At 39.8% G+C, this 15,646-nt stretch overlaps 1 protein-coding gene across 3 annotated transcripts in view; it reads right to left on the reverse strand.

The window, feature by feature from the left end:
• Positions 1-728: 728 nt before the first annotated feature.
• Positions 729-15,646, reverse strand: part of LOC137438221 (matrin-3) — a 112,864-nt gene continuing 97,946 nt past the window's right edge. For all 3 annotated transcript variants that reach the window (XM_078766473.1, XM_078766472.1, XM_068133294.2), the window contains 3 exons: positions 13,309-13,407; positions 8,778-8,899; positions 729-1,089 (listed from right to left, as the gene is read on the reverse strand). In XM_078766473.1, the coding sequence (XP_078622599.1) occupies positions 1,042-1,089; positions 8,778-8,899; positions 13,309-13,407 (269 nt within the window). In that variant the 3' untranslated portion in view covers positions 729-1,041. The remainder of the gene's footprint in view (positions 1,090-8,777; positions 8,900-13,308; positions 13,408-15,646) is intronic.

Here is a 15,646-nt window from a genome sequence, read left to right on the forward strand (position 1 = left end):
ATTGGAATCTCCCGCGATGAAATTAACTGAGGGCCTTTCACTCACTTCCCACAGGCAGGTTTGGTGGTCTTTCTGTCTTCTACCGACTCTTATCCAGTCTATCTCCGCCAGCTCTGTCTGGGCTCTGTCCCCCAAATATTCCTACAGGTCGCACAAGATCTGCCTGCAATCCTCTTATGGTTAAACTGCCAAAATCAAGACTCTCTGCTCACCTTCACTCTTTCATTCCTCTTTACTCCCGCCTCTGTAACAAACTCCCTCACTCTCTTCAAACCCACTCTTCCCTCCAGGTCTTTAAAACAGCTGTGTTCACCACCATCTCTTATCTTCCCCATCCAAAACCTTGATCTTTTCTACCCCCGTTAATTTCACCTCAGATTCACTTTTCTGAAATACCAACTTCTTTCCTGGAAGTCTTAGCAGTGTCCATGTGATTTATACCTTTACCAACCCCCCCCCCCCCCCTTCCCATGCCTCATCTCCCCAAGCCCTCTCCTCCCACAGATCTCCCGATGTCCCTGTCCTCTACTGTTGTACTTGTGTGCTTCCTTTTCTCTCCCCATCTTGTCTCCCACTCCCTTTATTATATGTTTTTCATGTGTCCGTTTGTTTTTTTTTTGTGATTAATGTTAGCTCTTACACGAGCCTCGATATTGTATCTCTTCCCCCCCCCCCCTCCCCTCCCCTCAAAAAAGTGATATTTATGGTGAGGAAATACATACAAGAAACAATTTTATTTAAAATTTATTCCACAGAAAAACAAGCTCATGTATCTGCCATATTACAGAGAAAAGAAACTACGATTGATTAAGCCAAATCCTTTGACATAAAAATTGTGGAATGAAAGCAGTTTGTAAGAGGGTAAAAAAAAAAAGTACTTTGATCAAAGCATGAACATATGTCACGGCATCAACTGCTTAACCCACATATCATGATGAAATACCATTTATGGAACAAAGTAAAACCAAATAATTTTAGTCATGGTGCATGTAGTAACTTCATCCACGATGTTCAGATTGCCAGCAAGTGCATCGTGCAACATCAATTCAAGACAGACGCAGCCTTTTCCTGCATCTGCGCTTGATGTTTCTGTAATTTAAAAAAAAAAGGGAAAAAGAAACCCCGATAAAGATTACATCACAAACAAGAAGAGCGATTGTTGTAAAAAAAAAGGGGACCTTTAACAAAGAACAAGAAGAAAAATAAATTAAAATGTCATAGCCCTGCCGTGGTTTTAGTAATTTTGCTGTACAGAGTTAAAAGCTGTCAATCGGCCATCTTTGGTCGGATGACAAAACAAAATCTTCTGCATATGTATACTCATGAATTGTCTGTGTCAAGTTCGAAGAAAATCTGTCTGTGCATGTCTGAGAAATAGAGGGGAACATGTTTATGGAACAAAATGGCCACCAGTTGGCCATCTTGGATCTGATCTCGAAAAAAACGATGTGCATATGTAACCCATCATTCATTTATCTGTGTGCCAAATCTGAAGAAGATCGGTAAATGCATGTCCGAGAAATGGTTGAGGACATGGTCAATAACGGGGGTTTTACAACTAAAATGCCCGGCAGTTGGCCATCTTTGATCGCATTGCGAAACAAAATAGCACAAAATATTTTCTTAATCAATTGGCTAATAGCATAACTAAACCACTAATGCTTCATCCGAAGATGTATCTTTTAGAAATTTAATTAAATAAGTCATTAATAAAAAATTAAATAATTAATTGATTAATCAATAAATAATTAATTGATTAATCAATAAATAATTAATCGATTAAATGATTAATCAATAAATCAAAAATAACTTTGATAGCCACATCACATGGTCACTGTCATGTCCAAATATTAGCTTCCTCGCTCAAAAGGTGCCTGAGATATTGGCCAAATGAGAAAGAAAATAAATAAATGATTAATAATGAAAATAAATAAATAATAATCATTAGAAATTAAATTATTAATCAATTCGGTCACAGAACACATAAACCACCACCATTTCATCAGAATCTGTAACGCAAAAAAAAAAAAAAATTTAGTCATTAATCGAAGAATTAAATGATTAATCGATTAATTGATTAATTAATAAATCAAAAATAGCCTTTGCAGCCAAATCACCTGGTCATTGGCATGTCCAAATATCAGCTTCCTAACTCAAAAGGTCCCTGAGATAATGGCCAGAAGAGAAAGGAAATTTAATTAATTAAATAAGTACTTAATTAATCGCTAGTAATTAAATAACTCCTCAATTAATTGATTAATCAAAAAACAAAAAATAATGTTTTTGACAAAGGACTTGCTCACTATTGTGCCGAAATTTCAGCTTCCTAGCTCAAAGGATGGCTGAGATATCGCCCGGACAAACAAGAAAGAAAACAAACAAGAAAAAGAAAGAAAACAAGTACAGATACATTCAAAGTACACCGCCCCCATGCCAAATAATTAAATATCCTACAGCGCGGCATTGTCGGGGCGCCTCCGGCGCCCAGCAATACCGCAGTGCAGCTCATAGAGGCTGCATTGGGAGGGAGAGGTGGACGCTAATTGATTGATTAATTGTATAATTAAAATCAATAAAAGATTCTCACAAAATATTTTCTTAATCAATTGGCTAATAGCATAACTAAACCACTAGTGCTTCATCCGAAGATGTATCTTTTAGAAATTTAATTAAATGAGTCATTAATAAAAAATTAAAAAATTAATTAATCACAAAATATAATTCATCGATTAAATGATTAATCAATAAATCAAAAATATCCTTGATAGCCACATCACTTGGTCACTCATGTCCAAATATTAGCTTCACAGCTCAAAAGTTGCCTGAGATATTGGCCAAATGAGAAAGAAAATAAATTCATGATTAATAATGAAAATAAATAAAGAATAATCATTAAAAAATTAAATTATTAATCAATTCGGTCACAGAACACATAAACCACCACCATTTCATCAGAATCTGTAACTGAAAAAAAATTAAATTTTTTTTAGTAATTAATTGAATAATTAAATAATTCATCAATTAATTGATTAATCAATAAATCAAAAATATCCTTGACAGCCACATCACTTGGTCACTCCTGTCCAAATATTAGCTTCAGAGCTCAAAAGGTGCCTGAGATATTGCCCAGATGAGAAAGAAAATAAATAAATGATTAATAATGAAAATAAATAAATACTAATCATTAAAAAATTAAATTATTAATCAATTATGTCATAGAACACATAAACCACCACCATTTCATCAGAATCTGTAACTTTAAAAAAAAAAAATTTCATCATTAATCGAATAATTAAGCGATTAATTGATTAATTCATAAATCAAAAATAGCCTTTGCAGCCAAATCACCTGGTCATTGGCATGTCCAAATATCAGCTTCCTAACTCAAAAGGTGCCTGAGATCATGGCCAGAAGTGAAAGGAAAGAAATAAGTGCTTAATCGCTAATAATAAAATAACTCCTCAATTAATTGATTAATCAAAAAACAAAAAATACCGTTTTTGACAAAGGACTTGCTCACTACTGTGCCGAAATTTCAGCTTCCGAGCTCAAAGGATGGCTGAGATATCGCCCAGACAAACACAAGAAAACAAACAAGAAAACAAGAAAACAAACAAACAACCAGAGTGAAAACCGAGTACTCCCTTTCAGCGTGCGTCACTGCCGAGCCCCCTTCGGTGCCCGGCAATGACGTTTTGCAATGCCTGGAGATGGCATAGGAAAGGTGTGGTGTACAATAATTAATTCTTGTGAATTACCAAGTACAATGCATAAGTTAAACATTTGAGTTTGGAATTTGGGAGTTTCACAAGGGGTGAACTTGGGGGAGGATGGGGGTTTGGGTTGGTGCAAAAAGCAGAGAGACCAAGATCAAGGAAAGGTGGCAGGAAAAATAAAAAACAGTAGCCACCAGCTGGTTTGCAAAGAGACTGCAGCAAGCCCTGTGCTTATGGTTCTTTGCAAGATATACCAATGATATTGGGAGAAAACAGTGAAGCCCCGGGGCAAAAGGTCACAGTGGAGAGCAATACTTCCTTGAGCTTTGAAAGGCATTATAAGCTGTGAGAAGTTCAAGTTTACTAAATTAATAACTTGTCACAACGGGGGATGCCCAGTTTGTGGCTGGCTTTCAAAGCCAGATTTGATATATTTGGTCTGCTCAAGGGAGATCCCAGTCCACAAGTTTGGGACTGGACTTCTTACAGCAGTTGATTGCAGAAACAGATGCAAGTTTGTTTGAGAATCATTCCCAAGACAGGACGAGGATGTGAGATTTGCCTGAATGTAAATAATTCTTCCAGGTGTTAGACCAGTATGTTGTCCTTTCCAGGTAAGCAGAGAGGGAAACCACTGCTTTCCGATCTGTCATTGGGAGACGTGAATTGTACAGTTTAATGTGGAATGTGGAATAATCCATAGAGGAAAAGAGGGGGGTTTCCAAAGCATTGGATAAGTCATTTATTTATGAGGAACAGGACTAGACCCAGATGTTGACTTGTGACACTTCCACCTTAAAGTAGAAGGGGTGAGGATTCCGTTGAGAGCTATGCACTTTTTTCTTGAGTGGAGGTTAGCAAGCTTGGAAAGGTGACATTACATTCCACTCCACAGGAAAAAAGCCGGCAAACAGAAGGGTGTACATCACACAAGCAAACACAAGGTTGCAGAGAACAATCCACAACCAAGGTTATTCTATGGGGGTCAGAAGAGGTAATTGCAGAATATGAGCAGTGCAGGATGGAGATCGTCACAAACAGCAACCCGACCACGAGGTCAAAGTTCTGACCTGTCACAATGGAAAACAAAATACCTGGGGAGGCAGAACAGCAGCATCATCATGCGAGAGGAACATTTCTGGGAACCACACAATGTCTTAAGTCACAAACAACTTACATAAAAGCTCCATTGAGAGACATGGGAGGAGAGGCCGGTAGACAGAGAGGCCGGTAGACAGAGAGGCCGGTAGACAGAGGCCGGTAGACAGAGGCCGGTAGACAGAGGCCGGTAGACAGAGGCCGGTAGACAGAGAGGCCGGTAGACAGAGGGCAGAGCGGAGAGGCCGAAAGAAAGGCTAAGAGACCTGGTTCAGGCATCACGAAAGTCTTTCCTCTCTGGGACATTGTGGGTCTACGTTTGGGTATGATTAGGAGTGTTTCAATAATCATGACACACAAGAAGGCAACAAGATTCAACATGGAAACTAAAACCAAATAATCCCTGAATCTCCAACCATTATACATACATTATACATAGAGTACATAGGCAACAAAACAACACAACAGGCATTTTAAGGCCATTTTCCCTGCAAGAGCGGGGGTTAGCCTTGCGGTCCCCATGACAATGTTCTCCATTTTGCCCTATTTTCTGCATCTCCCCTTGTTAACCCCCTTGCCCGCATTTCTTCTTCGACCATCTTTAGCCAAGTCTTTCTCGGTCTTCCCCGTCCTCTACTTCCTTCTACATTCATTTCCATCACTCTTCTCAACCAGTCACTTTCATCCTTCCTCAACACATGACCAAACCATCTCAACCTGTTTCTCTTCACAGCATCAATCACAGGCTCTATTCCTATCATCTTTCGCAATTCATCATATGTCTTCCTCTCTCAACGATACTCCACACATCCACCGAACCATTCGCATTTCCACCCTTTCCAGCCTTCATTGCTGCTCTACGTTCATGACCCATGTCTCGCTCCCATAAATCATAACAGGTCTCACACATGCAGCATAGACCTTTCCCTTCAGCTTCAACGACACTCTCCTCCTCGTCAGCACGCCACTCAGTTCCCGAAACTTCTTCCATGCACATCTCACTCGAGCAACCGTTGCCGAGTCTGATCCACCTTCTCCATTCAGCATGTCTCCTAGGTAACAATGTTTTCACACCTTCCAGCTTCACGCCGTCTCCAAGATCCAACTCAACATTTCCTCCATCTACAGCTCCCTATGTGCACACCTTACACTTGAATGTAGCTGCCACACTGGTTAATGACCCTCTCAAACCACTACATTTTTGATGAACCCACTCAGCGCACATTGGACATTGAATGGAATTCACTCCGACACCCTTCCTGCACACAGCACACGGCCACTTCCCAGTTCTTTCCACCTCACCACATGCTTTACCACTTGCCATCACCTTCGTTTTTCTGATATTCACCTTCAGACCTTTTGTCTCCATACATTCCTTCCACTTGTTCATCTTTTCCTTCAGTCCTTCCATACTTTCTGCAATCAACACCAGATCATCTGCATGCAACAACTCCCACGGTAAACCCTCCTTTACGTTCCGAGCCAGCACCTCCATCACAGCTACAAATAGTAGTGGACTTAGTACCGACCCCTGATGCACTCCCACCTTCACCTCAAACTCACCACTGTTCCCGTCCTTCGTCCTTACAGCTGTGCGTGCTCTTTTGTACATTGCCATCACTACTCTGATCAACCATTCCTCCACTCCTAACTTCCTCAATGCCCATGTCACTACTTCACGTGGAACCCTATCGAATGCTTTCTCCAGATCAACAAACCCAAGAAACAACTTCTTCCTCTTCTCCATATACTTCTCCTGCAACTGCGTCACAATAAAAAGCGCATCTGTCGTTCCTCTTCCTGGCATAAATCCAAACTGCATTTCGTCAATCTTCAATTTCTTCCTTAACCTCCTCTCCAACACCCTTTCCAATACCTTCATTCCATGCTCCAATAACTTTATCGCTCGGTACGAGCCACAGTCCAGAGGGTCACCTTTCCCCTTGTATAGAGGGACAAGGGTACTCAGTTCCCAATCCACTGGAATGCGGCATTCTTTCACCACCAGCTTGCAGATCTCTGTCATTCTCTTCACACCCCAATTTCCCGCTGCCTTCAACATATCTCCCACAACTCCCGTTGGCCCTCCCGCTTTTCTACTCTTCATAGCTATTATCGCTTCCTCAACGTCCTTCTCGGTTATCTTCTCTGCCGGTCCTACAACTGGGTTACTCTCTATGTTGCCATCCCATTCATTCTCTGCATTCAACAGTATTTCCATATATCTCTTCCATCTTCCTTTAATTCCATCTGGGTCCACAACGATTTGTCCCACTTCATCCTTCAAGCAACTCACCCCCATCACATCACACCTCTCTTTCGCTATCTGCTTTGCAATCCTGAATACCGCTCTCTGACCCTCTTCCAAATCCAAGCGTTCTCCGAACTTTTTCCTACATGCCTCCTGCGCCTTTGCTACCTCTTTCTTTGCAGCCTTCTTGGCTGCCTTATAACTTTCATGCTCTGCCTTTTCTGCTCCCGTACCCTTCGCCTTCTGCCACTCCTTGAACTTCTTCCTCTTCTCATCAATCTTCTTTCCAACTTCATCATCCCACCACCATGTTTCCGAGTGCCTTGGTGGTCCTTTTGTCCATCCACATACCTCACCAACGGCTCCCAACAGACTATCTTTCACAGAGGGTCAGAAAGATATACATCTATCTATAATTCCAGTAATCTCTGTACGTCTGTACGTTTGTACGTCTGTACGTTTGTTTGTCTGTGACCGCTGTTTCTCGACAACCACGGGTCCGATATACTTTTAACTTGCCAGGTATATTGCTGGGGACCCGAGGATGTGCCTTTTCAAGGTTTCATATTAATCGGACAATTACTTACCGAGCTATGTCCAAAAAACGATTCAACCAATCAGAGAGCAGCGAACGATCGCGTGTGCCGAACGTGGAGGACACACTCTGCCTCGGATGGCACATTTGAGAGCGTATTCATTTATTTCACGTTTGCAAACTATGTTGGCGTTAAACTATGTTTTAAAACTAATAAAACCGAATTTGCGATTCATTCGCTTTCCTGCGCGTTTGTGCACGCGATGGCGATTTCTTTACCAAACTCCGGAAGCCGTTCGCTTTGGACCAAACCATTGCATGTAAATAGAGGGGGGGATTGTCACCGTACTCGCAAGCCGTTCGCTTTGGACCAAACCATTTCATGTAAATAGAGGGGGGGGATATAATTTTAGATATAGATATAGTACGGGCAATGCCCTAGTATCATGAATATACATAAAGATAAATATACATAAAGATATACATAAAGAAAGATATACAGATTTCATATAATAGAGTACATTGGGCGCATCTGTTTTTTAATAGAGTTTCATATAATAGAGTAATTAACCCTGGTGTTGGGCTAGCGGCTAGGGTGCCGGCTTAGGATCCCAGGATCCTGGGTTCGAATCCCGGTCGATCGCTGAATTAACGCCAGGGGGGTTGACTCAGCCTGTCATCCTTCCGAGGTCGGCTAATTGAGTACCAGTTCACTGGTAATTCCCTGTTTGTCGCTAAAGGCGGCAAAAAGGGTTGGCGTCAGGAAGGGCATCCGGCCGTAAAACATTGCTTCAAAAAGGGGACCAAAAAACAACAACAACCACGGTTCCCGAAAAAGGCCAACCCCCGCTTGCGGGAAAAAATGGCCTCTAAAGGTGGTTATTTTATGGTTTATATATAATAGAGTACATAGGCAGACGGAGTTTTTTTGGTTTACCCACAAATGTACCTGAATATTCTTCCCCTTGCACATGTTACCACCAAGAGGAAAGGCATCAAGTAGCAAAACCAGAAGGAGACTTCAAAAATAAATAAAACACGAATCGAATTGAAAATAGATAAAACCTCTTTCAATTGCATTGGGCAAACAATGTAACATTTAATAACCCAGGGGAAACAATTACAAGCAAAAAAATGCAAGAATATATCACTACAAAAATGAAGTAGCAACACTCACCTGCACATTCTTGTAATGAATGAGGCTGCTGCAATGATTCTTCTTTGCAATCTCTTCCTTGGTGTAGAAGAGGCAGCACAGGCGGCAATAGAAACCGGTTTTGGGAACAATAAATTCCATGCCTGAGGGATCAAAGTTTGATCAAGGCTGAAGCAACTCAGTAAATTATGGCACAAGTCAATGAATATTGCATAACAGATCTTTAAAGACTAAACTATCATAGTTCTCAATCAATTGCAACATACTATGAGGATGGTACAAGATAGACACAGGGACTATTTATTGTAGAACATGGAACCAGACTCAGTGGCATAAATAAAGATTACAGATTCTGTCCATGTTGAAGTAATACCACCGACCTTAGCCGAAGCAAGCACACCAGCACGTCAATCTTTCAGAGGTGGAGCTTAGCTTCACAACAGTTAAAAAAAAAAAAAAAAAAAAAAAAATATATATATATATATATATATATATAAAACCCACACTAACAATCTGTTGACTTATTGTGCTTTCATGGCCAAATAATAAGATCAAACCTTGCACACACCGTCTTGGGAGCGATATTATAACAGGCACAGCGAATACCAGAAGGTCCAGAAATGAGACAAACTTTCCAACCATTTTATATCCAGATTTCATGAATTATCTTTATGTTTACAAAAAGTATTCACACCCTGGAAAAGTGTGCATGCCTACAACTAGATGAAGTCTGTGTGGATCAGTGATGTGGCTGTTTTGGTGAAGAACAGTTATCACGTTGTACAAGCAAAAGGTAAGCCTGCAATAAATCAGTGACCCCGACAACTCCTGTTGGCAGAGCATGATGTTATATACACAAAGAATTAAATTAAGCACCCCCCCCGTTTTTTTTACAACCTCGCACATTACAAGGTTGTTGTCGTCAAAACAGTGTAATATACCCATGATATTGCTATATTTTCTGGAGAAGTGATATTATGGTCACATAAAAACATAACAATCATGCCGTTTTCAATATTTTATTCTGAATAATTTAAGGTGAAATTTTTTGGGAATTTTAGGCATATTTTCACCTCAATTTAAGTATGGAGCTATAGGTCCATCACGGACAGTGTGGATGACGTTTATGTTTTCTAACGTACAGTCATTGTTCTGAGAAGACCTCTAGCGATCTTTGCGTCAATAACGTGTGTAGGACCCACGTGATCGGATCACTGACTCAACCAATCACTTTTTTTCACTTTGATCACTCAATTTCATCAATGGATAATTGCTAATGTCATACCAATCATTATTTGATCTCACATACCTTAGAATATATGCCAATGTATACATATACACAAAGAATATATATTAGGGGGTGCTTACCTTAATTCGTTGTGTAGGGGTGCTTAACTTAATTCTTTGTGTATATATGTACTGTATATTAACATCATGCTTAGCTGCTCTGACACCTCCTTCAATACTGTCAGATGTTGATCCGGCCCCAAAGCTTTATCTTCTTTCAACAATTCCAATAAAGAAACTAACTAAACAAATAATACTAGCAGACCGGAAATCCAGCTTAACGGCCATCCGTGGGAGACAGACGAGTCAGCTTAGAGAGTGTGCGAACCTCTAGGCCATCCTACCAGTCCTTCCCACATTGGACTAAATTAAATAAATAAATAAAAAATAACATCTTTATTTCTTAAAATATGTAGTCTTGTCATAAACAGTGACTTTTTTATTAAAAGGGAAGTCTGCTGTGAGTGTGTGTGAGAGTGAGTGTGAGAGAATGTGTGTGAGAGAGTGAGTGTGTGAGAGTGAGTGTGTGAGAGCGAGTGAGTGTGTGAGTGTGAGAGTGAGAGAGCGTGAGTGAGTGTGTGAGAGCGAGTGTGTGAATGTGAGAGTGAATGTGAGAGTGAGTGTGAGAGAGTGAATGTGAGAGTGAGTGTGAGAGAGTGAGTGTGAGAGAGTGAGTGTGAGAGAGTGAGTGTGAGAGTGAGTGTGAGAGTGAAAATGTGTGCGAGTGATTAAGAGATAAACGTGGATGCGTTTCAGGAGATGGAACTGAGCCCTCCCAGGACTCGAAGTATCCACCCTCACTTCAGTGAAGGATTGTGATTCATGGTCCCAGTTGTAAAGTTTTGTTGTTCTCAGAGTTTTGTTCCAAGGGCTTTTTTCAGGATCATCACTAAGCCCCACACAACCTCCAACTGCAGTTCATTTGTGGTGATGTTTCCAGGGATGGTTTTAAAGATCTCTGTAAGGTTCTTCTTGTAAGGTTCCATTGCTCAAATTATTGCTGGTACAATTTTGGTGCTCTTCAGCTTCCAGGACCTCTTCACTTCATTCTTGAGGTCTTGGTATTTGGCCTTTTTCTTGATTTCTGCATTATTTAGGCCAAAATCACTGGGTACTGATATCTCAATCAGCAATGTTGTCTTTTCCTTTTTATTCCTGAGTACTGTATCCGGTCGCAATGCTTTGTTTTCTATGTTCACGATGGATGGGATCATCAGGTCATATGTGAGCATCATGTCCTTGTTTTCAATGATTGCTTTTCATTCATATTTCCACGAGTTTTGTGGAAATGCGATATTGAAATTTCTACAGATGTGCCAGTGAAATACTCCACATACCTTGTTGTGCTTTTGGGTGTACAGCTGCTCTGACATGAGTTTTTTTTTTTACATCCTGATAGGAGGTGACTCATACTTTCTGTTTCTACGTCATGCCACCATCGTGTGCGTGTGTGTGTGTGTGTGTGTGTGTGTGTGTGTGTGTGTGTGTGTGTGTGTGTGTGTGTGTGTGCGTGCACATATGTGTGTGTGTGCATGCGTGCGTGTGTTTGTGTGTGTGTGCGTGCGTATATATGAGTTGAGTGTGTGCACATATGTGTGTGCGTGTCTGTGCATGTACGTGTTTGTGTAAAGTGTTGTTAGCTGCTATCTCCACACATGTGTGGGTTTCAGGAGATGGAATAGAGACCTACCAGGTCTCAAAGTATCCACCTCCGTTAGCTTGTGTAATATGTATAACGTGTCACGTATAATGTGCGTTTATATAATATACACAGTACATGTTAAGTATAATATATGTGTACATAATATACAGTACCAACATGGCAAGTACAATGTGTATATAATATAAAGTATAATACGTCACATACAATATGTGTATAAATCACAATTGTGCATGTGTACGTGTAAATCACGATTCGTGTATGTGTGTGCTCGTGTGCACGGGCCACTGCCATCAATCACCACAGCAAGGAACCACAACCTGTGCATCGACCCAGCCGTCTCCTTATCCGTGCTGCGCCCAACTGAGCCTTCTCCGGTAATGGAGCATCCAAGTTAACCACAGCAAGAAGCCACATCTCACCATGGACCAAACTGTCTCCTTATCCGTGCTGCGCCAGACCGCATCCCATACGCATAATTGATTGACTCAACTCCGGGTGCCACATGCGCGGCCCTTTGCCCCATCAAAGCCGCTGCCGGTTCAGTTCTCACTCACATCAAAGCCATTATATTCAGTCCTAGATCTCACAACACTCGGTCTTTCGCATCCTCAAGGGCTTGGGCCCTCTATCCCTGAAGCACGGAGGCCAGAAGTCCCAGCAAGCTGCAGCAACCTGCAGGGCCAGGCTGCACCACAAACAGGTGCCGAATGGTGCGATAGCTGGAGCCTCATATGCACATCTCGTCCCATCTTGTGTGTTCATGCAAATCTTTTGTTCGTCATGGTAAAATGTGTGTATTTCAATTATCACTCATTTTGGGGACTCAAATGGATAGTGTCATGTTAAAACTTGATGCGACGGTAGATAAGATCCGGCAATGACACATGGCTGACATTTTTAAAGGGCTCCGATAATTTGGCACTGTCACGGGGTAATGTAATATTGGTGCACACATCTGCAGATGGTGGTTCCCATGTAATATTGGTGTGTGTTTGTGAGGTACTTGCCCAGGCCGGTTTGTGCGAGACCTGGGCCAGAGACCCTGGCTGTGGCTGGAGTTTGAACCCTGCTCTTTCCCCCTCAGGATTGTTGAGTTCAATGGTTGTTGTTGGAGCCACACTCCCTCCCTGCTTCCCCAACTCAGCCCCCCCCCCCCCCCAAGACCGCTGGTTTCCCTGCCTCCCCTTTCTCAGTTGTTTTTCCTCCCTGTCTTGGTGGCTCTCCCACCTCCCCCTCCTCCAGCCATCCTTCTCATCCCACCCTCTCCTCTCCCCCTCCCGAGCAATGCTTGGTACGGTACCCCCGATAGTCGGAAAAAAAAAAAATCAACCTTGAACTATGCCCACATAAATTAAAATAATTAATTATGAAGTTAATCAAGACACTCGTGCATGGTTTAGCTTTTCAAAACCAGATATTTGAGGGGTGCAATGAACTATTTCAGCAGCAAATTTCAGTGTATGAAAAGGATTTCCAATCACCAAGATAATCCCAGCTTATCACGGAACATTTTAATGACATTGATCATTGATATGAATATGAATGATTTTGATGAAAACGATGTTTGAGGCAGTGGAGATGGACTGATCAGACATTCATTACCTATTGGTTTATTCCCTTTGCTTGGACTCTTTGGCTGGGACTGGCTGTTTGTTGGAACCTTCATCTTCTTTGCGGCTGGTTCTTCTTCCTTGCTCAAAGCTACGGATAGAATATAAGGATTGAAAAAGAAAGAAAACAAGGCCTCACTCAAAAGATAATCAGGCAAACGAAAAAAGCGTATCAAGGGACAAAAATGCAAAATCCAAGCTCACAGGCAATGCATCTACACGTAATGGAAGTATACTCTATCCTTCCCGCATTAATGGCCATAACACATCTTCCAAGAGTAACTTGGTGTGCTTTGGTTAAACAAAAAGAAGAAATTGAATGCCTGCATATATACAGTTGAAACATCAACCCAAGATCCTATCAAAGTACACTTGGTCCACGGATAACGTCGGGGTCACGTTCTTGAAAATCACAATGTTAAATGAAATGACGTTAACTGGATCAATTTATCTCGTAAGAAGTAAAAGAATTGTGTGCACGTATATGTGTGCGTGTGATCCTGTGGACTAAATAAAAGTAAAATAAGAAATAGTTATTCAGCCCCATTAAATGCATCACATTTAGGCAAATGCACACATTTTTCATTGATTTTATATTCTGTATTGAACATTGTAATATAGTACTGCAAATAAATGTGAAATAAACTACAAACGAGAATGGCACTCTTCGATGTCACCCCGCCCACATTACATCATTATACATACTGGTACCAAGTTTGACTTAAATCCCTTCAGCTGTTCTCAAGTGTCAGTATTACCTGACATGACCTGACTTTGGATGCTGAAATCTAATCAGTTCATCTTTGCATCATAATATATATTTATACCAAGTTTGGTCAAAATCCCATCACTGGTTTACAAGTTAGCTCGGCAACAGAATTTTTACAGAACGTGACCTCTGCAGTTGTACGTGTGTACGTGTGTACGTAAGAGGCCCAAGCCCTCTTAACTCCATAATCTAATCCGTTTATCTTTACATCATCATACATACCTGCACCAAGATTGACAAAGATCCCTTCAGCCATTCCCAAGTTATCGTAGTAACGAAAACCGATCACGGACAGACAGACGGACAGCCGGATGGATAACCCCAAAAACATAATGGCTCCAGCAACTTAGTCGATGGAGGCATAAAAATATGCAAGTAAATATATATTTATATATATATATATATATATATATATATATATATATATATATATATATATATATATATATATATATATATATATATATATATATATATGTGTGACTGGCTCTGGCAAAAGCAGACACTTGGGGGCATCATTGCCCTTAGCGAGAAAAAGCCGAGGAGAGTCCAAATATGACCACAAGGACCAAATTGAGATTTATATATTATGGATAGAAAGAGTAACTTCTCGAGATTATTATGCACCAAAACATTTTTCCAAGAAACAACAGAAAAGCTGTGAAATTCAACGAAGAATCTAAAATGTCATTCTCAAAATGTGCTCAAAAAGACACGAAGATCGCGAAATGTTGATGTTTTACTACGAGCCATACATCGTAATTCGAAGGAGATCCTGACATACATGTTTGGTATGAATGAAAAGCTCTACGTGTGCACATTATTTGTGGGTGTGAACTGTATTGTGAACTTTGAACCTAATTATCTCCATTGTTTAAATGAAAATATAATTGTCATTAAAATACCATAACTTCTTTAATTTTCATCCAATTAACATAATGTATATATCAAATGTAAGAGAAAATCATGGGGAATCGGATGATACCAAAATCTCATTTTTGATTTTTGCCCCCAAGTGTCTGCTTTTGCCAGAGCCAGTCACATACAAGTAAATAAATAAATATATAAAAGGAAATAAATAAATATATAAAAGTAAATAAATAAATATCTAAAAATAAATAGATATACAAAAGCAAATATATATATATATAAAAAAATATATAAAAATATATATAAAAAAATATATAAAAATATATATAAAAAAATATATAAAAAAATATATAAAAATATATATATAAATATATATATAAATATATATATAAATATATATAAAAAAATATATAAAAATATATATAAAAAAATATATAAAAATATATATAAAAATATATATAAATATATATATAAAAATATATATAAAAATATATATAAAAATATATATAAAAATATATAAATATATATATATATATATATATATATATATATATATATATATATATATATATACACACACACACACACATACAGTATTAAAAGGCAGTGTCCATCCATCCGTCTGTCTCCTCCATAACTCCATCCAAACCATGAAACCTCGTGGGCCCCAAACTTTGCACGCATACACCTG

This window comes from Myxine glutinosa, chromosome 12 (genome assembly GCF_964187855.1).
Source record: "Myxine glutinosa chromosome 12, kmMyxGlut1.1, whole genome shotgun sequence".
NCBI lineage: Eukaryota > Metazoa > Chordata > Myxini > Myxiniformes > Myxinidae > Myxine > Myxine glutinosa.